Below are 27,926 nucleotides of genomic sequence, written 5' to 3'. Positions count from 1 at the left end.
CTGCCTTCTATGTTATGCATCTAAATATTTATCATAAATTATTATTACAAACATATAACAAATCGAAAACTGAAAAAAATACATTACATTTGCAAACTTTATCACTATTCTTGATTTGAAAAATCATTGTTATGATTCATAAATTCAGGTTTTCTATAAATATAAGAGTATAATTAAAAATAAAGTTTGACATACCCAAGTAACCCCATCCCCTATTATAAAAAATAGTTGTACCCATACCTATACCCATCCATATACCCTAAGTACCCCAAATACCCCCGTCCCCTTGCAACATTGTATATTATATGTGGATCTTTGTGTTTTTTGTAGATCTATGTGGTCTATAGGATCTCTTGCTACTTAGAACATTCACTAACCTTGCCCAACCTCCTTAAATGGAAGCTTTATGTGTGGTAATTTTTAATGAATATGGGATCTGGGACATTGCAATTGTCAGATAGAAGTTTAATTTTTCATGAGGACCCTTTAATGCATCCAGCTAATTTTATTTTCAGCACCACCCACTGAGAAATTATTGTGCACCCACTTGCATGGGAATAGTGCTTAGTTTAGGTTTCTTAATCTCCCCACATGACATTCAAGCTTCATGCAATAATTTTCCAATTTTTTGCAACCAAAATCATCAGTTAAGTTGTATCTAAAAAAGATTACTACACCAAAGTTACTACATGGGGAAAAACTCTTCAAACATTTGAACAGATGATGCATATTTGTCATACCCCTATTTTATTTGGGGTCAAGGATAGTGCCTGTAGGACATGCACATTGAGTGGACTTAATGTTAGTAGAAGCGTAATTATGAATGATAGAGGCTGAGAACCATACCAGGCTAGAGAAGATGAGGGGAAAACAAATAACAAAATAAGTTAGATGTTAAACTTTAACTGCAATGCATAGTATTATTATCGAAGAGGTACAATTTGAGATGTTGTACACGTTGGTGTCTAATCTAGTCCCCTAATCTACCACTAAACTAGCTCCTAGAGAATAGAAGGGCCAGATATCTCACTAGAACTATTTGTAGTTAGCAAAGATGTCAGGAAAGGTGCCACCATTGTTGTGTTTCTCTGATGTGTTATGTAGGTGATGATTATGTTGTTGATAGAGCAACAAAGGGCTTATCTTAGTATAAATAGAGTTATGTAACCTTGAGTCCCCCAAACCCTTAAGAAGCATTAATACCCATTGTGTCCAATTGTAGAACGAGATGTGGAGATTTCTAAGCAATTTGCACTTTTTTCTACCCCTACCATTTGGAAGGGACTTGTGCTTCCATCATTAGGAAGAGGGTGTCTCTTGTTGGAAAACTTAGATGTTGATTCTTGATGATCTAGTTACTATTGGTTGGGGTGGCACATAGAGGATTGCGTTCAATTAAAAATAGAGCCTTTGTAGCATTGTAGATTTCAGTAGAGGTGGCTAGTAATGATGTGAGAGTTTTGAATTTAAAATGAGGTGCATAACAAGCTAGGCAGGAAGATTTGCTCAAAGGTGGTGTCTAATTCTACTTACTTGGTGATGTTATAGGGCTCATAATGCAGTGGCCAAGCTTGTGGTGCTACCTATATTTGGTAGTTATGTTCTACAGAATGGTTTGCATATATTGTTGTATTTATTTAATTTGTGTGATGAATTCAATAGCTTTGTCAACTTTGTCATAAGATAGAGTAATTGATGCTAAGGATAGTAGCACGGGATAAGCCCTATCATTCAATTATAGAAGTTGAAATTGGAGTAATATGGAAAGGGTTGTGGTTTGTAGAGGTGGGAAGACCTTTTCCATAGTTGTGCTTAATCAAAAGTAGGCTTCCATCCCATGTGTGCTTCTTGAAGTAGTACATTTGAAGAAGGTGCAATATTAATCCTTTTACTGAAGGAAGTAGATCAACTTCTTGCCTGTCAATGACCAAATTGCCATGTGGGGGTGTCTCAAAAACATGGGGGATTGATTAGAGATGATGGTACTTTGAATTCATGAGCAACTCAACAACATAAGTTTCACAAGTCCATATTCATCAGTAAAAACTATAGTTGTTCTCTTATCTAACAAAATTTGCAAGATGTGAGCATTTAGTATTGGCCATGTTACATCTCCTTAGCATAGGATCTGTCTACCCCATGATGAATAGCTATTGTTGAATCACTGTTGATTTTTGCCATAATTTACCCACCAATCCATTATGTCAACATACATTGAGAAGGGAAGGGAAATGTTTGATAAAAGATGCTAGTTGATCATCATTTCTATGACTAGGACTTCATTTTGTTCTTCTATTGTTCCTATTCTATCTACTTAGTATATAATTCCCTCCATGTTTTGCATGTGTGTTTAGATATTGTTCCAAATCTGTCACCATCCTCATCTCTATTTTGACCTAATTTCACACCATGTTTACAAGCTTCCATTATTCAAATAGTTGTTTACATTCGTAGTTTGGCTTTGATACCATGTTAAATTCCAAAGATCGATGATGCAAATGTAATGGCATTGCTTATTCAAGGTATGTTTTTTTCAAATGTAGCATTATCTTAGATTTATATATAGAGAGAATAGGCCATGAATAGACATGTACCTTCATGGGACATGTGTATTCTTTAATCAGATAATTAATAATAATAACAAATTTTATATATATATATATATATATATATATATATATATATATATATATATATATATATATATATATATATATATATAATTTTCTCATATAAAAATGACCTCATATCTCAATATAAAGAACACACACACATATATATAAATGATATATAGGTTTATCCAACCGAAGCTATCAAACATTGACAAGTAGAACTATTTCTAGAGGTGAGATTGATTTTGTACAAGGCATAAGAGTTGCCATCTTAGAGAATATGTCTACCGCAACATACTTAGAATTGTTGCCCTTTCTATAGTTGGATAGCTAGATATGAAGTCAATGGAACTAGATTCTTATGACTTTGTTGGAACCAAGAAAGGCTTATACATTCCTTGTTTCTTGTTTATCAACTTGGTTATGACACATGCACACCCAAAGATTGATCCAAATACAAGTAGCAAAACAAGTTCTATTTTGATAGTTAAAACTTAATGCAATTAAGAATGTTCAAGTAAGCTATAGGATATTTTAGAACAAAAAAGAAGAATAAAAAAACTGTAATGCATAGCCAAAGTTTTATCCAATCTAGAGATGTTGATAGTTACACCACTACAAAGGTTTAAAAAGTTGTTCATCACACTCACTATTTTTGCCTTGAATATTTTCCTTTGATCTCATTCCTTCGTAATGCCTTTACCTTATGCATTGATTATCATTAATGTTGTGTTAACAATTATAGTACCATTTTATCTAAAACCCTTCATGAATATCATTAATGCAAGAGGTAGTGAATGTATTCTTTGCTATTCACAAATATGACATTACATAAGACAAGATCCTTGAGGAGCCCTCATAATGATGCAAAATAGTGATCTCTATCATTTCTTTTATAGTTTTGACACAATCTTATAAATCTATGGCACATTAGAATATGTGCCATATTAAGCCTGCTTCTAATAAACCCTTAAGATCATGAGTTATGATGAGGAAGAAAAGTTATGAACCCTTTAGAATCTTCTCCTTCTACACATCACACCATGTTTTCTCCATGAGGAGGAAAAGTTATGAGCCTACTCTCTCTCACTCTCTCTCCCATCCGCTACTCTCTCACTCTCTATCTTGTCCCATCCCCTCCTCTGTCTCTCCTCTCCCATCCCCTACTCTCTTTGTCTCACACACTCCCATCCTCCCCTCTCTCTCAGGCTACTTTCTCTCTCTCCAATCTCCCAGTCTCTCTCTCTCTCTCTCTCTCTCTCTCTCTCTCTCCCCTCTCCCGTCCCCTCCTCTCTCTCTCTCTCTCTCTCTCTCTCGCTTTCCCTCTCCCACTGCCTACTCTCTCTCTGTACCTCTCTCACCCTCTCTCCTCTCCCATCCCCTACTCTCTAGATCTCTCACACATACTTCCATCCCCCCTCTCTCTCCCTCTCTCACTCCCTCTCCCACTCCCTCTCCCACTACCTACTATCTCTCCCTCTCACTCTCTCTCCCCCTCTCTACTCTCTCTCCCATCTCCTACTCTCACTCTCTCTCCCATCCCCCTACTCTCTCTCACACTCTCTCCCATCCCCTAGTTTCACTCTCTCTCTCTCTCTCTCTCTCTCTCTCTCTCTCTCTCTCTCTCTCTCTCTCCCTTGCCCACCCCCCCTCTACTCTCTCTCTCTCTCCCCTCTCCCATCCCCTACTTTCTCTCTATCTCTCTCTCTCACACACACACATAGCCATCCCCTATTTTTCTTGTGTGCTCTCCTTTAAGATTCCTCATGGTTGGGCATCAATAAGATCAGGTTACATGACATTGTAGGTCTTTATTTTAGCTATATAACCATATAATTTATTTTTAATTTGAACTATTTCAAGCCTTTCATCTATAATTTTTTTTTAACATATGTCCATTTTTTATTAAAAAGCACCATGTACTAATTGGGTTGTAGATTTTAACTCCTTCATCAAATTTTGCAACAACTTTAGTTTTTTAGAATCTAGACTCCATTCTACACACTTTGAAAAAAAGAATTTTTGATTTTAGATTAGTTTTCAATCATTTCTAGGGGAGCTCATAGATATTTCACATTTTTGGGATGTGTCTAGTTAAAAAATTCATTAAAAAAAAAACATTATAAAATTACTTGAAAAATCTAGGATAAACTACATAGCGTTAAGTGACTTTTGACCATAGTGATTAAAGCATTTTTTAAAAAAGTTTAAAATTTTAGGGGGGGGCACACTTTGTACTATGTTATGTTTTTTTGGAATAAACAATACCACTTTCTATGGCCCCCTTTTTTGAGGACCTAAAACTAAACCATTTTGAAAAAAAATTAGTAGTTTATAAACTAGAATCAAAGGACTACTACTGTTGTTTTTGTCATATCTTAAAATTATGAGCATAACTATCTTCAAATTCTTGTTGAAGTTTAGAAATTTTTGATTTTAGAAAAAATGTGTCCACTTATACCCCCCTTTCGGTACCACAACTTGGTGCACTTACCCTAGAGATAAGATTTCTAATGCCAAAACCATGATTATCAAACCAAATAATTCCATGCAACTAGTCATTAATTTAGAGAAAGGCGGGCTTATGGATTTACCAATATTTCTTGTTTCTTAAGACATTAACAATCTCCCTTATAGGAAATACATGAATGACTAGTCTTGAAATATTTGGGTCAAGAAATTTGGTTTTAAATTTTCATATTTTAGACTTATTAAAAAAGGGTTGTTTTTGGTTTTTTTCTGCAACCCCAAGTATAAAAAAAGATGTGGTAGATAGTCAATATTGGATGATAGGGCATAGTGTTTTTAGGGAAAAAATTTGGTTGCCTAATGTATTTCTTGAATAAATTGTGGCTCTTTCATGTCCTAGATGGATTATGGTGGGGAAAATACCACCCTTCCTTTGGAATTTCGTACAGCATGTCCTAACCCCTGTTGGCAATGTAACTATAATTGATCAATCTAACATAATTTTTCTACACATGGATGCTTACATACTCATTTCTATTAATCCTAGAGTGAAAATTCTTATGGTACTTAGGAAAGACAATGTCCCATTAAAGTGCGATGAGAACCAAGACTAAGGAGGTGGCTTGGAGAAATCATCAAGGAAGAGAGGGAAGCCTCGAGGTTCCACTAATATCCCTAAGGAGAGTAAAAAGAGAAATCCCAACTTCCTAGTTGTTTTAAAGGGTTTAAGGCCCCCATAAGAGACCACTACTAATAGAAATAAATAATGTAGATCCAACTAGCTTCTTGGAATGTGAGAGGCTTTGAATCCATTGATAGAAAATATGTTATCAAAACATTCTCAAATGCTAATAGAGGTATTGACATAATAATGATGCAAGAAGTGAAAGCAATTGGTTGTGGGCTTGACATTAGCCTAAAAGGCATTTAGAGAGATGTTGATTAATTATCCACCACTCATCCAAAAGGTAAGGGAGGATCCTCCATTTTAGTTGGTCCTAATTAGAGAAAGAATATTCTAGAATGTGGAACCTCACCTTGCAATAATGCAATCTGGATTAAACTTCATAATGATGGCAAGGAATTTGGGATTTTCAATTTATATGGCCCAAGTGATTATAAAGATAGGATCAATCTTTGGAACTGGTCGAGTGATCTTCCTAATATACCTTGGATAATGGAAGGTGATTTTAACATGGTTACAGTAGTATTTGATAAATTGGGAGGTAACAAGTTTAATTGGAAAGGGAATGAATAGTTCGATAGGAATGGAATGATTGACAAACTTAGACTTTTTGATCCTCTTGAATGTCTAAAGGTGAGCACATAGGAATTTAGTTTACATGGTCCAAATTCTAGAGTGGCAGGAAGAGAATATTTTGTAGGATGGACATAATCTATGAAAATAAAGACATGTTTAGAGTTGAGTTGGGATCCCATGATATTCCTATTATGATTACCCCATATTCTATGTCTGATCACCACCCAATTATTGCCATAGTATTTGATATATGGCATCCTCCTAAATGCCAAGGTAAGAATGATGCCTTTTTCCTTAACATCTCCATCTTAGAGGATGCTGATGTTGGTCAAGTAATAAAAATCATCAATTGGTCCAATAATAAAGGTGGGTATAAAGAGGATGTTATTCAATGCTAGAAGAACAAGATTAGATCTTGGAGGAAACTATTCCAAACAATAGGAAAAAAATGAGCTATTGATGGTAGGAAAGAAGAAATAAAATTTTCAGAATAAGATTCTAATGCTAGAAAAAAAGTCTTGTGTAGAACAAAAAATGAAAATCTTACTGAGGAAATAACAATAATTAGACATGTAATCGGTATTCTAGATGTTACTTAGGGTTGATTTTCATAAGTTACAACCTCTCCATTTTAAGGTCATTTACTATGCATTGCTGATAGCTTCAGTCATAGGGATTTGTAGTATATTGTTCTTTACATGGACTATCATTGGTTTTCATCCTTTTTTATTTATGGCTTAGGCTAAAAGCTTCCTTTTTTTTGTTATTTATTTTGACTTCTCACTTTTACTATATTTTTGTTTTTGGTTTATAATATTGACATCTATCTAGATTATCATTTAATTATTTGATCGGTCATTTTGTGGTGCTTATTTGATTATGAGTAAAGGTTACGGAAACTGTATATTTATTTTGGGTATAGCTAGTGGTTGAATTTCAGTTGTAATTAGTTATTGTAGTTTTTTGGCTTCTTTTTTAGGCTATATATAGGTTTTAATTCATCCATGTCCTTATAAATAATTCCTATTTTTATTCAGATGATATATATAGGAGATAATGTACATATCTATTGATGCCTTTGTCTTTGCAATTTATCAAGGTTTTTATCATTCTTCACTCAATTTTAGGTAAAATACTATCTCAAACTTTATATTATCCATTATTAACCAATTTAATGCAAGATAGCTAGATAGGGATTATTGCATTTGGGCTTTATGAATGTTTGAGGTGGAACTCTTACCAAGAGAATGTGGTAGCCTCAAAAGAGAGTTTTACTTTAACGCCGATGTAAACAATTTTTTACACTATAATGTATTATTTGGATTTTCTGAATGGGGTATGCCGCTTTTATGATGTAATAATAAAGGACAAAAGTCCTAGGCTAGACTGGATGTTTTCTTTCCTTGTTCTTTCCTACTAGTGCCTGTTTGAATAGTGGAATGCTATTGTAATTATTTTATTAATAATAATATATTATCATGGCCTTGGTCGTTTACCAATTTTAAAAAATAGTAATTAGACATGCATTAAGAAGTCTTTAGCATAGAATAATATAGGATGCCAAAACTAGAGCTAGACTCAGTTAGGTTAGCATGGGTGATAAAGGATCCATGTACTTCTTTACATGTTCATGGAAAAGGAAGAAAGAGTTACAATTGATTAGATACATAATGATGACAAGGATATCCATGATCAAGAGGGAATCCTTTAGAAATTTGCATAGTACTATAATATTTTGTTCACTTCTAAGGATATTGGAGATACTAGTGAAATTTTGAAAGAAAAAGTGTCTAAACTCATCTCTAAGAAGTTGGATCTTGTATACACTATAGAACTATATCAAATAATACGAGAAGGTGAAATTAAGAAACTCTACAAATAATGACAAGGCCCCTAGCCCATATGGGATTTCTATTGAATTCTATAAACACAATATTGATTGGATTAGCAAGGAACTACAAAAAGTATATAATGATGCATTTACAAAAGAAACATTGGGAGGAAGCATTAATGCGAGTATGATTAAACTCATTCCAAAAGAAGGGCACAAAATGTTGATAAAAAATTGGAGGCCCATAATGCTTCTAAATGTGTCTTATAAAGTCCTTGCATAAATATTAGCCTCTAGGCTTGAGAGCATACTACCCAAGATTATCTCTAAAACCCAAACTATCTATGTAAAAGGAAGATGCATTCTTGAAAATTTAGTTACCTACTAGTAGGATTTGGATTGGGTGAAGGAGACCAGTCAAAATGCAAGCATGCTTCTACTTGATTATGAAAAATCATATTATAGAATTGAATGGGGATTTATAAAAATGATGCATAAACAAATAGGGTTCCCATAGTTCTACTATATTATGGTTCATAAATTGTTCAAGATCTCCAATGCATGTGTGGAAATCAATGGTTAAAGGTCTCCTTTTTTTTTTCTATCTAGGTCTCTCAAGTAGGGATGCTCCTTAGCCCTTGCCCTATTTTTCTTTCTAGTAGATGCATTTGGTTATATTTTAAGAGATAGTGGCTTGTCACCTTATGTGAAAGGTATCATTTTTTGGAATGGTGACGATCTCATCAATAAATATTTTGTGAATAATATTGCTATTTACCTAGTGATGGAAGAAAGTGATATTAAGAATTTAATGTCAAAATTAGATCTTTTTTGCTTAGCTTCTTATAGTATAATTTCTATTCCAAAATCCATCATGCTAGGTTTGAAAAGTGATCCCCCAACTTGGAATAGTCAATATTGATTTTCCTAGGGAAGCCCCAAGAACATAGTAATGTATCTAGGGATTGCATTTTTAGTTGACCCTAATCTATCAAATATGTGGAGATGGGTAAAAAGAAATATTGATAAAAAATTTACCACGTGGAATGTGAGGTACCTTTCCTTAGCAAGTGGATTGCAAGTATGTTAGAAAATCCTCTCCTCTTATACTATCTACTATGCATCTGCTTCGATGTTTAACTAAATCCATATCATCTAAGGAAAGCCCATGTTGTTAAGTGGCAATGATGTACCATGAATAGAGTGATGGGAGGACTTGGTCTTAAGGATGTCAAATTACAAGGTGTGGCTCTAGCTGTAAAATGAATCATTGAAGAAACTAAAGGAGATGAGCCTTGGAAAATACTAATCATTAATAATATTAGAAAGGGTCATCCTGCTAAAGTCTCTTATTGGAAGAACTTATATCTTGGGGAAATCCTCTTAGGTAGATTCTCTATGAAAGTGGAAGGCTCTTGTGTCAATTTGGAAGTATTGGGAATCAATGAGATAATTTGTCAAAACCAATGACCTTATCTCCAAAAATAATTCTATCAATGGGGACTTTTTTATTTGGTAGAGCTTAAAAATTGGGGAGAAACCCTTAGCATTGATGCAAGGGTGTTTAGCCAAAGGTTGGGATAGTAGATGTATATACTCCTTCAAAGATATCTTGGTGAATCTAATGTTATCTATTTGGGAGAGTTTATGATCTAAATATAACCTTTGTGTTACTCAAAAGAGGACCTATGCTATGCTAGAGAAAGTGTGTGGGCTTGTGCTTCCCTCTTATCTTGTTGCTATTAAAAGTGGCAGCCCCTTGGATCTAGCCTAGCAAGATGTTAACCCTTTTTCTAATACTGGTGGCTAAATTGATTTATCATTTCCTTACTTCTAGCTTTTTCATCTTTGAACATCTAAATTTAGTCAAGCATTTGATGTTAGCATAAGTGCTGATGCTATGGGGGAGCATTGTAGAACATTGATATGATGTATTTATAATTGTGCTTGTCATTGATGATAGCATAGTAATAAGTTTGTAAAAGACTGATAGAGCAGAAAACTATAATTTTTGTATTGAGAATATTATATTAGATATTTGATGATGTGAAGTTACCAACACATACTACATTGTGTATTTTTTACATGGGCAAGTGCACTGAACTTGAATCAACAATGTACAAAAGATATGATTGATTTATAGAGAACCATATAGAAATAGAGTATTAGGAAAGCGGTTTCTATTGCATAATTTCTAAAGCTCATTACAATCATAGTGAAGGGTTGCACAATGAACTTGAGATAGTTTACTAACTATTGATCATGTTAGAGAGTGCACATGTACGAAAGTTGTACATGTGAAAGTTTGTGTATAACTGTGAGCTGACAACATTAATTAAATGTGTATTTCATTTAATTATCATATGATGATGAATTATGAAGTTGACTCAAGGATATATTAATTAAGTATGGTATATAGGAAAGATGTTTTTCATGTTTTAGATAACAAGGAAAAAGAGAAGACTTGCAAATTGCTAAGGAACACAGAAGAGTGACATACTAATGCGTGTAAGTGACCTTAAGGGTTACTATTACTAATCATAGAGTTCCAGTTCTAATGTCATGATCTAAAGGTGAAGGAGTCCAACATACTGGATAGAGGAAGAAGTAAAATCCTATTACATATATGCTATTATGAAAGGAATAGTGCCGAGGTCAATTTGGTAGTGGGTTCATTGATCTGATCCTGAACCTATTTAGACAGTGGGTTCAACTACCTTCCACAACTCCTAATAGTGTTGGAATCTCTGAATAGGGATTCAAAGTCTTCTAGAAGGGACTCTTTGTACTAAATTTTTTAATAGACTCCTAATAGGGTCCATCCTCTAACAAGGAATATTCATATTAGTACATCATTTTGTGGGCATTATTTCTAGTGAGGTTTTCCTTGTGATCAAGGGTTTCCCTAGTCAACATATCTGGTGTAATTTTTTATGCGCATCGCTTTATGGTTGATGGTTAATTTTTTTGGATGGTCAAGATTTCTTAAAAGAATAAATGTTTTAAATTATCATATAACTGATTCATCCCCCAGTTATATTGGCAAACCATTATTTCTAACAATTGGTACCAGAGCATTAGGTTCTTGAAGAAAAAGTTAAACAAATTTGGGAGATCCATGGCGAACATGTTCAGAAAGAAAAGTTCAAGATTTGATGGCACAAATTATGACAACTAGAAGGATAAAATGAAGACTCATCTCTTGTGCATGGGTCTAGGATATTGGCTTGTAACCAAGGCATCTAAAAACATTGCGGAAGAAGGTAATTTTGAAAGGTGTGCTGAGGAACAAAGAGAAGTATTTATGTGCAACATAAGGGAAAGAGAAGAAATATTGTTAGCTCTACCTAAAAGTGAGTATAGTAAGGTAAAACAACTCAAAACATCTCATGAAATTTGGAAAACCTTAGAAGCTAATAATAAGGGTGATACACATGCAAAAAGAGTTAGATTAAAAAATCTATAGTTCACATTCCAAGATGCTAAAATGATGGAAGAAGAATCTGTAAGAAGCTATGGTAGAATATCTAAGATTGTTGCAGGAATCACATCTCTTAATGGAAAGAAATCTAATGATGAATTAATATGAAAGATCTTGAAAAGTCCGACACCACCTTTCAAGACAATAGCACAAATAATTTGTTTAATGTTACATTGTACCACTAATTTTGCCAAAGAAATATTGCTTGATAGATTGGAAGTTGAAGAATTCGATCTTAAACAATCTAGAGAATTAACAAAAGTTGAGAAACATTTATTGCATTTAGTATTAAACCTAGTCTAGCAAGGAACAAAAAAGTGCAAGAAGACATTGCTAGCAGCAACAAGTTTATGGAGGAAAAGATCCAGGAAGGAGTGGCTCTTCTTGTGGAAAGAGAAAAGGCTGGTAAGAATATCTTTAAATGTTGAACATGTAATGAATATGGTCATTATGCATTTAAGTATCTTAAAAGAGAAATAAAGTATAAGGGAAGATTCAAATCTAGAAGACCTAGAAATTGTTTATATGCATATGAAGAAGAAGAAGAAGAATCTGATTAGAAAAAAAGTGAAGATGAATTAGGATTTGTAGCTATAAAGGAGGATGATCTTGATAGAGAAATCAGAGAAGAAAGCAACCCGATTTCAGAAGTTGAAAGGAAAGATTGGATTAGTGATACTGGATGTTCACATCACATGACTGGTGATATGAGTAAATTTGTCAAATTTAGAAGCCATGATGGAGGAATTTTCGAAGTAGGGAATAATGCAGCCTGCCATATTATAGGAATTGGATCTATCACACTTGATGGTAAAAAAAATACTGATGATGTTTATTTTATTGATGGACTAAAACATAACTTGTCAAGTGTTGGACAACTTATGGAAAAAGGTTACCAATTACAGTTTGGTAATAACACTTGCATCATCAAGGACAAGGAAGGAAAATTTCTTGGTATTGGCACAAGAACTAGAGGTAATGTATTTTAGTTAAACACCATTGAAATTACATGTTTAGTAGCTAAAGTTGAAAACAATTGGTTATGGCACAAAAGATTTTGTCACATATACTTTGATAACAACTTAAAAGCCAGTAATACACTTGCTGTGAGAGATTTACCTAAGATCACTAAGCCCATTTAAATTATTTGTAAGGAATGTATCTTGGCTAAGCAGAAGAAAGTTTCATTTCCTAGCAAGCAATTTGGTACTACACAAAAGCTGGAATTGGTTCATACAAATTTGAGTGGTCTTGCAAGAACAAGAGGATTCTATGGAGAAAGGTATTTAATGATTGCTATTGATGATTTTACCAGAATGATGTGGGTAGCTTTTCCTAAAGAAAAATTAAAGGCATTTGAGAAATTCAAGATATTCAAGAGCAAAGTACAAAATGAATCTAGAGTTAAAATAAAGAGCTTAAGATCTGATAGAGGAGGATAATTCACTTCTAGAGAATTCAATATCTACTATGAAGATCATGGAATCAAGAAACATATACCTTCACCCCATCACATGAGTAGAATGGGATTGCTAAAAGAAGAAATAGATCAATTACTAAAGCAACAAGAGCTATGTTATTTGAAAATAATGTACGAGAGATTTTTTGGAGAGAAGCAGTCAATACAATAGTATACACTCTAAATAGAGTACAAATCAGAAAAGGTATGGAGAAAACACCTTATGAGTTATGGTTCAGATACTCACCATCAGTCAAATATTTCAGAATATTTTGAAGCAAATGCTACATCAAAGGAGATGATGATATTGGTAAGTTTGATCCAAGGAGTGATGAACATATATTTCTTGGCTATTCATTAAAAAGTAAAGCTTACAAATTTTTCAACTATAGAACAAAAACTATAGTAGAGTCCGCAAATGTGAGAATAGATGAAAAGTTTGGCACTAAAGAAAAGATGGTAGATTATAACCCTGATAGAGATGATTATTCTGGGATGACCAATAGATGTAATGAATTATTTCTCAAGACTAAAAATGATTTGCAGAATAATGTGCAAACTGAAGAAGTAAGAGAAGAACATAGTAGTGTACCTAAAGTAAGAATTTTAGTAGCAACTCTTACCCCAAATAAGAATATGATAAGAAATCATCTTGCTGATCAGATAATAGGAAGGAAAGAAAAAGAAATAATGACAAGAAGCAGAATCAATGAAGAACTATGCCTAATATCTCAAGTAGAACCAGAAGTGCAAATGAAGCAATCAAGGATAATCATTAGATGAAAGCAATGGAAGAAGAAATTCAATTTATAATAAAGAATGACACATGGGAACTATTCCCTAGACCTAAGGACAAACATGTGATTGGTAAAAAATGGGTATTCAAAAATAAAATGAATGAACAAAGGAGAAGTAATAAGAAACAAAGCAAGACTGGTATGCAATGGCTACTCTTAGCAAGAAGGAATTGACTATGAGCAACATATGCACCTATAAAAAGAATGCAAGCAGTTAGAATGTTCTTGGTATATGCAACAAATACAAATTTCAAGGTATATGAGATGGATGTTAAATCAACATTCTTGAATGGAGAACTTGAAGAAGAAGTTTACATTGAGCAACACAAAGGTTTTCCTTTTATAGAAGAAAAGGGTATGGCTTACGGATTAAAGAAAGTCTTGTATGGATTGAAGCAAGTACCTAGAACTTGGTATGGAAGGTTAGATAAATACTTAGTAAAGGTTGGATTTGCTAAAGGAACAATAGATAGTAACTTGTATTTGAAAGAGATAGAAAATGGTTTGTTGATAATCATTGTATTTGTTGATGATATCATTTTTGGAGGAAATAATGAAGCTTGTAACAAATTCTCTAAAGATATGAAGAATGAATCTGAGATGAGCATGAAAGGAGAAATGAAATTCTTCTCAGGATTGCAAATTGTTCAAAATAAAGAAGGAATCTTTATTTCTCAAACTAAGTATTTGAAAGATTTGCTGAAAAGATTTGGACTGGAAAATTGTAAACTTGTTGGAACTCCTATGGTAACTAGTCACAAGTTATCAAGCAAGGATGAGACACCTATTGTTGAACAAAAGAGGTACATATCTATGATTGGAGGATTATAGTCTCTACCTCATAGTAGACCTAATATAGCAAATGTGGTTGGAATTGTGGCAAGATTTCAGGCTGATCCTAATGAATATCACTACGCAATAGTAAAAAAGATATTTAGATATCTAAAAGGGACCTCTGATTATGGCATTTAGTATGACAAAAGTAATGATTTTACTCTTTGCACTTATACTAATGTTGATTGGGCTGGAGATACGGATGATAGAAAAAGCACCAATGGAGGAGCATTCTTTCTTGGTGGAAGATTGGTTTCTTGGCTAAGCAAGAAACAAGATTGCACCTCACAAAGCATTGCAGAGGCAGAATATGTTGCAACAACAAAAAACTTTAATCAAGACATATGGACGAAGAATATGATGAAGGATATTGAAATTACATTCAAAGAACTTGTTATCATTTACTGTAATAATACAAGAATGGTTAACAAGTCTATGAATCCTATTTTGCATTCTAAGACTAATCACATCACTATAAAGTATCATGTATTGAAAGAGAAAGTTGCAGAGAAAGAAGTTAGACTAGAGTACATTAACACCAATGAACATATTGTAGAGATTTTCATAAAGGCCTTACCAAAGGATACATTTTAGTACCTAAGAGGTATGCTTGGGGTTATGCCCTTGCCTATTTTAGAATAAAAGATGCAAAAGTGCAACAGTCTAGGGTACATAGCATCATTGTTAGACTAAACTGAATGCTAATGCTTCCTCAATGGGGGAGTGTTTGTGGTGAATAGAGTTAGCAAAGGACTCTTGGTAATTGGTAATTGGTATACAATAGTGCCTTTAGACTCTTGAATTGTTTATAGATTTCTATACAAAGTTGTAAAGCAACAGACCAACTTGTGGTTGTGTTGATAAATTATTGGATATTCAAGAAAATTCAACCATTTGTGTACTATCTTTGACATTAATGTCAATGGGGGAGAAGTATGACATGAAAATTTTTTTACTATGGGGGAGAAGTGTTGTAATAAAGAATTTTCATAGAGCAAGATTTGATTGATGAAGAGGATTTGAAAAGACTTGTTGGTGTTCTTGGAACTAGATGTTTTTCATCTATGTTACCATCAATGCCAAAGCGGGAGATTGTTAGCATGAATGCTGATGCTATGGGGGAGCATTGCAGAACATTGATATGATGTATTTATAACTATGCTTGTCATTGATGACAACATAATAATAAGTTTGTAAAAGACTAACAAAGCAGCAGATAATGATTTCTGTATGGAGAACATTATATTACTTATCTAATGATGTGCAATTACTAGAACATACTATATTGTGTATTTGTTACACGGGCAAGTGCGCAGAAGATATGCTTGAATTATAGAGAACTGCATAGATACAGAGTATCAGGAAAGACGTTCCTATTGCATGATTTCTACAGCTCATTACAATTGTAGTGAAGGGTTGCACAATGAATTGGAGATAGTTTACTAATCGTTGATGACATTAGAGAGTGTGCATGTACATAAGTTGCACGTGCAAATTTTTTTGTATAATTGTGAGTCCACAATATTAATTAAATGTGTATTTTATTTAATTAAAGTATGATAATGAAGTATGAAGTCAAATCAAGGATTTATTAATTAAGTATGGTATAAAGGAAAGATGTTTTCCATGTTTTAGATAACAAGGAAAAAGAGAAGACATGCAAATTACTAAGTAGCAAATTAGAGTGACATACTAATGCGTGTAAGTGACCTTAAGGGTTACTATTACTGATCACAAAGTTCCAGATCTGATTGCATGATTTGAAGGTGAAGGAATAGTACTAAGGTCAATTCGATAGTGGGTTTGTTGAACTAATCTTGAAGCTATTTGGAAAGTGGGTTCAGTTGCCTTCCATAACTCCTAATAGGGTTGGAATCTCCTAACATCGATTTAAAGTCTCTTAATAGCGATTCTTTGTACTAAATGTTGTAATAGACTCCTAACAAGATCCATCCTCTAACAATGAATATTCATATTAGTACATCATTTTGTGGGCATCATTCCCACCAGGGTTTTCCCTCTGATCAAGGGTTTCCCTAGTCAACATATTTGGTGTAATTGTTTATGTGCATCTCTTTATGGTTGATGTTTACTTTGGTTGAATGGTCAAGATTTCTTAAAAGAATAAATATTTTAAATTATAATATAATTGATTCACACCCCCCTCCCCCAATCTCTTAGTTATATTGGTGAACCATTGTTTCTAATAGTTGACCCTCAGTTTTAAAGATTGGGAAATAATTCTTGTTGATTTGTAGCATAGACCTAATGAACCAAACAAGTTATGCTTTCTTTGGAGACTCCTCTTGCACAAGCTAACCATTCTTAAACCAAATGAGGTTTTCAATGTTTGACCCTGTTGTAGGAAATCAAAAACCATCTACCACATCTTCTTTTATTGTGTCTTTTTGAAGGAAGTCTTGGCCATATTTTAGATTATCCTTGATTAGAACTTTAACATTCATAATATCATTTCAAGGAGATTTTTCAGTAACAATAAATATTGTAATCTCTTTTGGTTTTTTCTTTCTACTAAAATTGTATGGCTCTTGTGGAAAAAGGAATGATAATTTTTTCTCTAGTAGTATTAGAAATCTTATTGCGTCTCTTAGCAGACACAAAATTTATGATATTTCTATGCAGGTTACCTTGGTTTTGAAGATTGCAAAGGATAATTCTTAGAAGCTTCTCCAGAATGGAACAACCACCATGTTGAAGAAAGAGGTCAAGTATGATTATATGATAGAGATTGATAAAAGGGTTCCTTCCACATTTATTAATGCTGTAAGAGAAGAAAGAAGAATGATCCCAAAGAAGAAAGAGACTCATGTTATTGCTGACCCAGTGGCCTTTCTTTGTCTAGTAGCAGTTATTGTGACATTCCCAGGTCCACAAGGATGGGCTACAATAGTCCCTATAAATGTCATACTTGAGTAATTATAGTTGCTTCATAAACCTTATTTTTCTCTATATGTATATGGTCTTGTTGTTAAATACTCCTTGATGGGTCCTTTATACTAAATATGTAATATCTGATGGAACAAGTGATACAAGTCAAACTACTTTAATGGTTATAGTGTTGTAAACTTTTTCAAATCTCATATACTCAATACAAAATTTTAAAATAAAATAAAATAATGCTACTTAAATTTTTAAAGATTCTTAACTAAAACTATAATGATGTTAAAAGAAATATTAAGGGATAATGAATAAATAAATAAATTTAAATTGATAATATTTATCTGTGTATATTGTAATGGTCAATTTATCTTTAATTAATCCAATAGGCTTATATGTGGGAGCTTTGCTCCCAAATTTTATAATTTTTTGCCGAGAAATTGTTAAAATTTATTTTTCACTATTTTTCACTATTTTTTGACTATTTGAGTTGTTTTTTATATTCTATTTATTTCCTTATATTCTTGTAGCTCATAAATTATAGAAACAAATTAAAATTATAGAAATAAATTAATTCTATTTTTCCCTCTTTCTATTTCTAATGAATTTGTTGCATCACATTAATAAATTAATTATTTCACAATTTTACTCAATAATGTTCTAGTTGTAAATATAGAGAAGGTGTTGCAACAAAGCTAGTTCAGAGACATATTTTGATACACTCAGGGCCCGTTTGGTTGTTGGAATACGATTTAGGAATGGGAATCTGAAACCCTTGATTTGGGATTTTGGAACTTGAAATCTAGATTATGGTTTCTAAATTTATGTTGGGACCACTTGGTTCTAATTAAGAATTCTGTGTTAGTGTGCTTTCCTTACTGTATGTTCTATGAATTGAGAGCAAACTAGTATGAAAGAATTGTATGATGAATGCCTTAATTTGGAGTGTCCTTAATATTTCTTGTTTGGCATTACTATTCTGCAACATTGGGAGAATGTATTTAATGTCTGGCATTAGTGATTTGGGGTAAGGGGTTATAGGTTTCCCATGCCAATATTGCCCATTGTTTGTCATGGGTTTGAAACTATAATTTGACTCTCCGTAGTACCTAGCTGGGTGTTATTTCTCATACCATATTTTTGCATCAACATTTCCTCTTTTAATGCTTGCAACAACTAATTGTTGGCGTGGGAGGAACTCTGATTTTGTGTATTCATCAAGACCAGGTCGTGGTTGAAGAATAGATGTGTAAACTGCTAGGAAAGTGCCAACTATTTGGGCATTTACACCTACTACTATTGTGATGATATTCCTAATCAATTGAATATTTTCCCCCTACATTTGTCAACATGGTATCTTTCCAGGGCCTCATCTTATCTAAAATAGATCTGCATTTTTTATTAAGGCCATTGAAGGCTTTCTATAGTCACCTACAAGTTCCTTTATTTGACTATAATTTCTTAATAGTTGAAGCATCTAAATTGCAAATATTTTATATTCAAAAATGGAAATGTGGATGCCAAATCCAATTAAATTTCACTTTATTTGGAATCATCACTTTTTTTTAAAATGGTATTTCAAATAGGAGTCCCAAATAACAAGTATTTTGAAGGAATACATAATTCTTGTTTTGGGGGTCAAATGGGGATACAAATCCACATTTGCCTAAATTCCAATTCCTATTTTGTGACCCAAACAATGGATTAATTTTTTGCAACTTATAATTCTTGCTCAAATCCACTTCTCTGAAGTGACTTTGTATTCCTTGAATTTTTCAATAATCATATTCAGGTGGATAAGGTAATTACTTATTTTATTTTTTATTTAGTAGCATGTTAAAATTAGTTGGGACAAGTTGTGGTTATTTTCACAAGGAGACAAAGGAATCAAACAAGTTGTAGCAAAAATATAGCAAAAAATGGAGAAGGTACAATATTGGGTGGTTGCAAGGTTGTTATCTTATAATATTATAGAAATAAATTTCTGATCTATCTAGAAGAAGCACAAACTAAGGAAGATAATGCAAGCATGTACAATGCTGTTCATCCACATCCATCGATTTCTTTCTTAAGCTTGGAATCATGTTTTAGAAGTATCACACTGAGAGAGAGAAAGTTGTAAGAAATTTCATGGAAAATCAAGAAAAGTGGGAAGCCAAAGCTTACCAATCTTAAATATTATTTAATGTAATCTATATGCATTTTCTTTAGATCAAATTGAAATAAAAGTTTTTGAATTTTCTTTTTTTAAATGTGGATAAATCTTTACTATTTATTCAATTGATAGCACCTAATATTTTTTTAATCTTGAATTGATGATAAATACCATGAATATTTAATTGATAGCACCCAATATTTTTTTCATCTTTTATGATAAATATTGTCAAAGTGATGGTCAAGTCTATATCTATAAGATTTGTCATATTTACATCACTATACTTTTGCAACATGGAATAAATTATTTATGTATTTATAGAATCAATTTTATAATCAAATTGTTAAAAATGACTTTGGAGATAATATAGATCTAAAGCATGTTGTGTTGCGGATTTTAATACTCATTCTAAAATTTTTATTGTTGTTCATTTTACTTTTTTAAATTCAAACTATTATATTTTATGTATTGTTAAAATTGAAGAAAAAGTGGAGTAAAATTGTCTACTTTTCATGAAAGTGGATAACTCCACCATGATGTATCCCGTTCTACCTCTTTGAATTGGGTATGAAGTGTAGCTCTATTCTTGACTATGTAATTCTAACACTAAAGTTGAAAAATAAAAAAATCAAGTACATCTACAACTGTTTTAACTAAAAGTCAACTCTAATTAGAAATGCATCATCTAGTAAATCTAGGAATTGAATAAAAACATTTCAAATTTTTATATTATATGGGTAAAATTTATTGCAACAATCTTGCATGTTTCTAGGAACGCAATTGAAATATTTCTATTGTTTTCAATATTTTGCCTAAACTTGTAAAGTTCGCTTTTTGAGGTATCATTAAAAAGGATATAGATTTGCAATGAAGTGTTTATGAATAATTTGAAATTCAAATATCAATAATCAATAAAATTAATGTTAATTTATACATTTATCTTTAATCTTTCATCTAATTTTGTTAATTGTTCTATTAGAATGATACTAAAGAAAATATGAATTTTGCAATAAGTTAGTTATTAATATTGTAATTATTATTAAAATTCAAACATCAAAAAAAAATTTACATTAAGAAAATTGAATAAATTTATATTTTAAAATTTAGAATTTGTATTTTTACATAAATGATTCCAACTCTTTTTCCACCAATCATAATATTATGTTGTCCAAATACAATACTTACAATTTTATCTCTATAATTTACCTTGTACACTACAATCAAACATTTATATAAATAAATAATATCTCCCCTATTATAATCAATAGATATTTATAACAGTACTTGGTTCAAGACTTTATACTGTAGTATCATTATTTGTCATACTGTAAACTGTCAATTTTATGGTCTTACATTTATTGGAAGATTTCCATGATTCAGTTAGAGAAATAAAATTACTAATCTTTGTTTTAAATTATTTCATTTATTCTACATAGTTATTTATCATTATATCAATTTAATTTAAATTATTTATTTTAAACATTATGTTTAATCTTTATTTCAAGTGTTCTACATAGACTTTTATTTTTCTCTAAGCATCCCTTGACAATCCTTTACCATTCTTGTATCATTCTTCATAAAAATATATCTACAATTCTTCCATTTACAATTTGAATATTTCAGATACATATACAATATAAAAAAAGCACCACCTTAGGGTGCAGTATAAGCTTCTGGTGAGACCAAATTTATTCCACAAAAACATAAAAGGACTCAAATATCAACTATGGAATATGCTGAGTCTAATCAATACAATTCAACATTCAACATGTTGTACAAAGAGGCAATCTTGAATAAATAGAGCTCTGTCCAAGGCAAGGATAGGCATCCATGTTGAATCTGTTCTTTTTATGTTTGGATATTTTCATCTATGAAATTGTAGCACATAGAACATCCACAAGATCCATATTTGTTTCTTGTTTTCTACAATCTTTCTCTGACAGAGATAAAAGAGCATGATCAACTGCATCAACAAGTGAGGAGCGTAAATTCTTGCATATACACTTCTCTTCTATCCCTTGCTTTCTCTCTGCCTTGTATGGAAACATCAAATTTGACTCCTTAAAGAGCTCCATATACGATTTTATATGATACAAGATCCAAGGATGGACTGTAAAAGAAAGAGAAAAGTGCATAAGAAAAACCTCAGAGTGACTGTATAAATTTATACCAAAAATGTGAAGCTAGAAAATATGCATACTCAAGGCTTCCTCTGGAGAAATCCTCTTCTCAACATCCCTTGAAAGCATCCTAGAAAGAAAATCCTTTGTAGGCTCAGAAATAGATTTCCACTTATCAGTGAAGAAATTTAATTGCACATTTTTCACTGCCTCAATGATGGTATCTATAGAATCCCCACAAAATGGTAAGGTACCAATCAAGAGCCCATGGAGGATGACACCAGTAGCCCATACATCCACCTTTTCTGTATATTTCCCTGCCAAATCTTCAGGGGCTACATATGTAGGACTGCCAGCCAAACCTGATAAATTTTGACCTACACTCAATACAAACAAGCGTTTTAATTTATAACAATCTTGATATTTAGAATTAATTTAAAGAGTTTGGATTTCATAAAATGAATAGAACTCTATTGATATAAATATTGAAAATAGTCTTTTAACTATAAAAAACAAAAGAACTCTAGTAATTTGAAAGTGTGAATGGCATACCATTTGCCACATGCACCAAAATGCCAAAATCACATAACTTCATCTGTCCATCACTGGATAAAAGAATATTTTGGGGCTTGATGTCCCTATGAACAACTCCCATTTCATGGCAGTGTTGAATTACATCAAGCAGTTGTCTGATCAATTGTGCTGCTTCCCTCTCTCAATAACATCTCTTTTTCACAGAATCAGCAAGGCCTGCCCCAGAGAAAATCTCCATTACAAGATGCAAAGAATCTGCATCTTTGTACACAGAATGAAGTGTTACAATGTTGGGATGACCCGAGAGGTGTTGCATAATCTCCACTTCTTTGTATACATTTTGTGGAGAATCTCTGGGCACAGTCTTGCATGCCATCATTTCTTGTGTGACTCTGTTCTTGCACAGCTTTACAACTCCGTATTTGCCTCTACCCAAAATTGGACCAATGTAATAATTAGATACAATTTTATGATCCCTAATGATTTGAGTGGTTTCCTCTATGCAACCACATTTTCTCTTTATGCCTCTTGGAGTTGTATCCTTCAAGCAGATACCTCTTCTTGGAGTAGAAATAGTAACAACAGGTGGTTGGTGATATTTTGGAGAGTTTAAATGTTTAAGTGAGAAAAGGGAGGTAGAGGATGAGGTTGATGCACCATCATCACATGAGAAAATCACATGGTCTGATTCCTATTTTTATTTAGATGATATAAATAGGAGATAATGTACATCTCTATTGATGCCTTTGTCTTTGCAATTTATCAAGGTTTTTATCATTCTTGACAAAATTTTAGGTAAAATACTATCTCAGACTTTATATTATCCATTATTAACCAATTTAATGCAAGATAGCTAGATAGGGATTATTGTATTTGGGCTTTATGCATGTTTGAGGTGGAACTCTTACCAAGAGAATGTGGTGGCCTCAAAAGAGAGTTGTACTTTAATACTGATGTAAACAAATTTTTAGACTATAATGTATTATTTGGATTTTCTGAATGGGGTATACCCCTTTTATGATGTAATAATAAAGGAAAAAAGTCTCGGGCTAGACTGGAGGTTTTCTTTCCTTGTTCTTTCCTACTAGTGCCTATTTGAATAGTGGAATGCTACTGTAATTATTTTATTAATAATAATATATTATCATGGCCTTTTCCATTTACCAATTAAAAAAATAGTAATTAGACATGCATTAAGATGACTTTAGCATAGAATAATATAGGGTGCCAAAACTAGAGCTAGACTCAATTAGGTTAGCATGGGTGATAGAGGATACATGTACTTCTTTAACATGTTCATGGAAAAGGAAGAAAGAGTTACAATTGATTAGATACATAATGATGACAAGGATATTCATGATCAAGAGGGAATCCTTTAGAAATTTGCATAGTACTATAATATTTTGCTCACTTCTGAGGATATTGGAGATACTAGTGAAAGTTTGAAAGAAAAAGTGTCTAAACTCATCTCTAAGAAGTTGGATCTTGTATACACTATAGAACTATATCAAATAATACCAGAAGGTGAAATTAAGAAACACTACAAATAATGACAAGGCCTCTAGCCCATATGGGATTTCTATTGAATTCTATAAACATGATATTGATTGGATTAGCAAGGAACTACAAAAAGTATATAATGATGCATTTACAAAAGAAACATTGGGAGGAAGCATTAATGTGGGTATGATTAAACTCATTCCAAAAGAAGGGCACAAAATGTTGATAAAAAATTGGAGGCCCATAATGCTTCTAAATGTGTCTTATAAAGTCCTTGCATAAATATTAGCCTCTAGGCTTGAGAGCATACTACCCAAGATTATCTCTAAAACCCAAACTATCTATGTAAAAGGAAGATGCATTCTTGAAAATTTAGTTACCTACTAGTAGGATTTGGATTGGGTGAAGGAGACCAATCAAAAGGCAAGCATGCTTCTCCTTGATTATGAAAAATCATATTATAGAATTGAATGGGGATTTATAAAAATGATGCATAAACAAATAGGGTTCCCATAATTCTACTATATTATGGTTCATAAATTGTTCAAGGACTCCAATGCATGTGTGGAAATCAATGGTTAAAGGTCTCTTTTTTTTTTTTCTATCTAGGTCTCTCAAGTAGGGATGCTCCTTAGCCCTTGCCCTATTTTTATTTCTAGTAGATGCATTGGGTTACATTTTAAGAGATAGTGGCTTGTCACCTTATGTGAAAGGTATCATTTTTTTTAATGGTGACGATGTCATCAATATTTATTTTGTGAATAATATTGCTATTAACCTAGTGATGCAAGAAAGTGATATTAAGAATTTAATGTCAAAATTAGATCTTTTTTGCTTAGCTTCTTATAGTATAATTTCTATTCCAGAATCCATCATGCTAGGTTGGAAAAGTGATCCCCCAACTTGGCATAGTCAATATTGATTTTCCTACGGAGGCCCCAAGAACATAGTAATGTATCTAGGGATTGCATTTTTAGTTAACCCTAATCTATCAATTATGTGGAGATGGGTAAAAAGAAATATTGATAAAAATTTTACCAAGTGGAATGTGAGGTACCTTTCCTTAGCAAGTGGATTGAAAGTATGTTAGAAAATCCTCTCCTCTTATACTATCTACTATGCATATGCTTGGATGTTTAATTAAATCCATATCATCTAAGGAAAGCCCATGTTGTTAAGTGGAAATGATGTACCATGAATAGATTGATGGGAGGACTTGGTCTTAAGGATGTCAAATTACAAGGTGTGGCTCTAGCTGTAAAATGAATCACTAAAGAAACTAAAGGAGATGAGCCTTGGAAAATATTAATCATTAATAATATTAGCAAGGGTCATCCTGCTAAAGCTTCTTATTGGAAGAGCTCAGATCTTGGGGATATCCTCTTAGGTAGATTCTCTATGAAAGTGGAAGGCTCTTGTGTCAATTTGGAAGTATTGGGAATCAATGACATAATTTGTCAAAACCAATGACCTTATCTCCAAAAATAATTCTATTAATGGGGACCTTTTTATTTCGTAGAGCTTAAAAATTGGGGAGAAACCCTTAGCATTGATGCAAGGGTGTTTAGCCAAAGGTTGGGATAGTAGACGTATCTACTCCTTCAAAGATATCTTGGTGAATCTAATGTTATCTATTTGAGAGAGTTTATGATCTAAATATTACCTTTGTGTTACTCAAAAGAGGACCTATGCTATGTTAGAGAAAGTGTGAGGGCTTGTGCTTCCCTCTTATCTTGTTGCTATTAAAAGTGGCAACCCTTTGGATCTAGCCTAGCAAGATGTTAACCCTTTTTCTAATAATAGTGGCTAAATTGATTTATCATTTCCTTACTTCTAGCTTTGTCATCTTTGAACATCTAAATTTAGTCAAGCATTTGATGTTAGCATAAGTGCTGATGCTATGGGGGAGCATTGTAGAACATTGATATGATGTATTTATAATTGTGCTTGTCATTAAAAGACTAATAGAGTAGAAAACTATAATTTTTGTATTGAGAATATTATATTACATATTTGATGATGTGAAGTTACCAACACATACTACATTGTGTATTTGATACATTGGCAAGTGCACTGAACTTGAATCAACAATGTACAGAAGATATGATTGATTTATAGAGAACCATGTAGAAACAGAGCATTAGGAAAGCAGTTTCTATTGCATGATTTCTAAAGCTCGTTACAATCATAGTGAAGGGTTGCATAATGAACTTGAGATAGTTTACTAACTGTTGATGATGTCAGAGAGTGCACATGTATGAAAGTTGTATGTGTGAAAGTTTGTGTATAACTATGAGCTGAAAACATTAATTAAATGTGTATTTCATTTAATTAACATATAATGATGAAGTATGAAGTTGACTTGAGGATCTATTAATTAAGTATGGTATAAAGGAAATATATTTTTCATGTTTTAGATAACAAGGAAAAAGAGAAGACATGCAAATTACTAAGCAATAGAGAAGAGTGACATACTAATGCGTGTAAGTGACCTTAAGGGTTACTATTACTAATCATAGAGTTCTAGTTCTAATTGCATGATCTGAAGGTGAAGGAGTCCAACATACTAGATAGAGGAAGAAGTAAAAGCCTATTACATATATGCTATTATGAAAGGAATAGTACCAAGGTCAATTGGATAGTGGGTTCAACTACCTTCCACAAATCCTAATAGGTTTGGAATCTCCGAATAGGGATTCAAAGTCTTCTCCAAGGGACTCTTTGTACTAAATTTTTTAATAGACTCCTAATAGGGTCCATCCTCTAACAAGGAATATTCATATTAGTACATCATTCTATGGGCATCATTTCCACCAAAGTTTTCCCTCTTATCAGGGGTTTCCCTAGTCAGCATATCTGGTGTAATTGTTTATGTGCATCTCTTTATTATTGATGGTTAATTTGGTTGGATGGTCAAGATTTCTTAAAAGAATAAATGTTTTAAATTATCATATAACTAATTCACCCCCCCAGTTATATTGGCAAACCATTATTTCTAACAATTGGTACCAGAGCATTAGGTTCTTGAAGAAAAATTTTAACAAATTTGGGAGATCCGTGGTGAACATGTTCAGAAAGAAAAGTTCAAGATTTGATGGCACAAATTATGACAACTAGAAGGGTAAAATGAAGACTCATCTCTTGTGCATGGGTCCATGATATTGTCTTGTAACCAAGGCATCTAAAAACATTGTGGAAGAAGCTAATTTTGAAAGGTGTATTGAGGAACAAAGAGAAGTATTTATGTGCAACATAAGGGCAAGATAAGCAATATTGTTAGCTCTACCTAAAAGTGAGTATAGTAAGGTAAAACAACTCAAACAATCTCATGAAATTTGGAAAACCTTAGAAGCTAATAATGAGGGTGATACACATGGAAAAAGAGTTAGATTACAAAATTTGTATTTCACATTCCAAGATGCTAAAGTGATAGAAGAAGAATCTGTAAGAAGCTATGGTAGAATATCTTAGATTGTTGTAGGAATCACATCTCTTGGTGGAAAGAAATCTAATGATGATGTAATATGAAAGGTCTTGAAAACTCTGACACCACCTTTCAAGACAATAACACAAATGATTCTGTTAATGTTACATTGTACCACTAATTTTGCCAAAGAAACATTGCTTGATAGATTGGAATTTGAAGAATTCGATCTTAAACAATCTAGAGAATTAACAAAAATTGACACAATATTTATTGCATTTAATATTAAACCTAGTCTAGCAAGGAACAAAAAAGTGCAAGAAGACATTGCTAGCAGCAACAAGTTTATGGAGGAAAAGATCCAGGAAGGAGTGGCTCTTCTTGTGGAAAGAGAAAAGGCTGGTAAGAATATCTTTAAATGCTGGACATGTAATGAATATGGTGCTTATGCATTTAAGTTTCCTAAAAGAGAAAGAAAGTATAAGGGAAGATTCAAATCTAGGAGACCTAGAAATTATTTATATGCATATGAAGAAGAAGAAGAAGAATCT

At 32.6% G+C, this 27,926-nt stretch overlaps 1 protein-coding gene across 1 annotated transcript in view; it reads right to left on the bottom strand.

The window, feature by feature from the left end:
• LOC149543900 (serine/threonine-protein kinase PEPKR2-like) overlaps positions 1-22,827 on the bottom strand; it is a 41,452-nt gene extending 18,625 nt beyond the window's left edge. The window contains exons 1-3 of the mRNA XM_089795853.1: positions 22,641-22,827; positions 21,998-22,294; positions 21,683-21,907 (exon numbers count right to left, since the gene is read on the bottom strand). Of these exons, the coding sequence (XP_089651979.1) occupies positions 21,683-21,907; positions 21,998-22,294; positions 22,641-22,827 (709 nt within the window). The remainder of the gene's footprint in view (positions 1-21,682; positions 21,908-21,997; positions 22,295-22,640) is intronic.
• Between the last annotated feature and the right edge of the window lie 5,099 nt (positions 22,828-27,926).

Source organism: Cupressus sempervirens, chromosome 8 (genome assembly GCF_028749045.1).
Source record: "Cupressus sempervirens isolate cs-2001-9-10 chromosome 8, ASM2874904v1, whole genome shotgun sequence".
In the NCBI taxonomy this organism is placed as follows: domain Eukaryota; kingdom Viridiplantae; phylum Streptophyta; class Pinopsida; order Cupressales; family Cupressaceae; genus Cupressus; species Cupressus sempervirens.
This window is presented reverse-complemented; position numbering and strand designations above follow the sequence as displayed.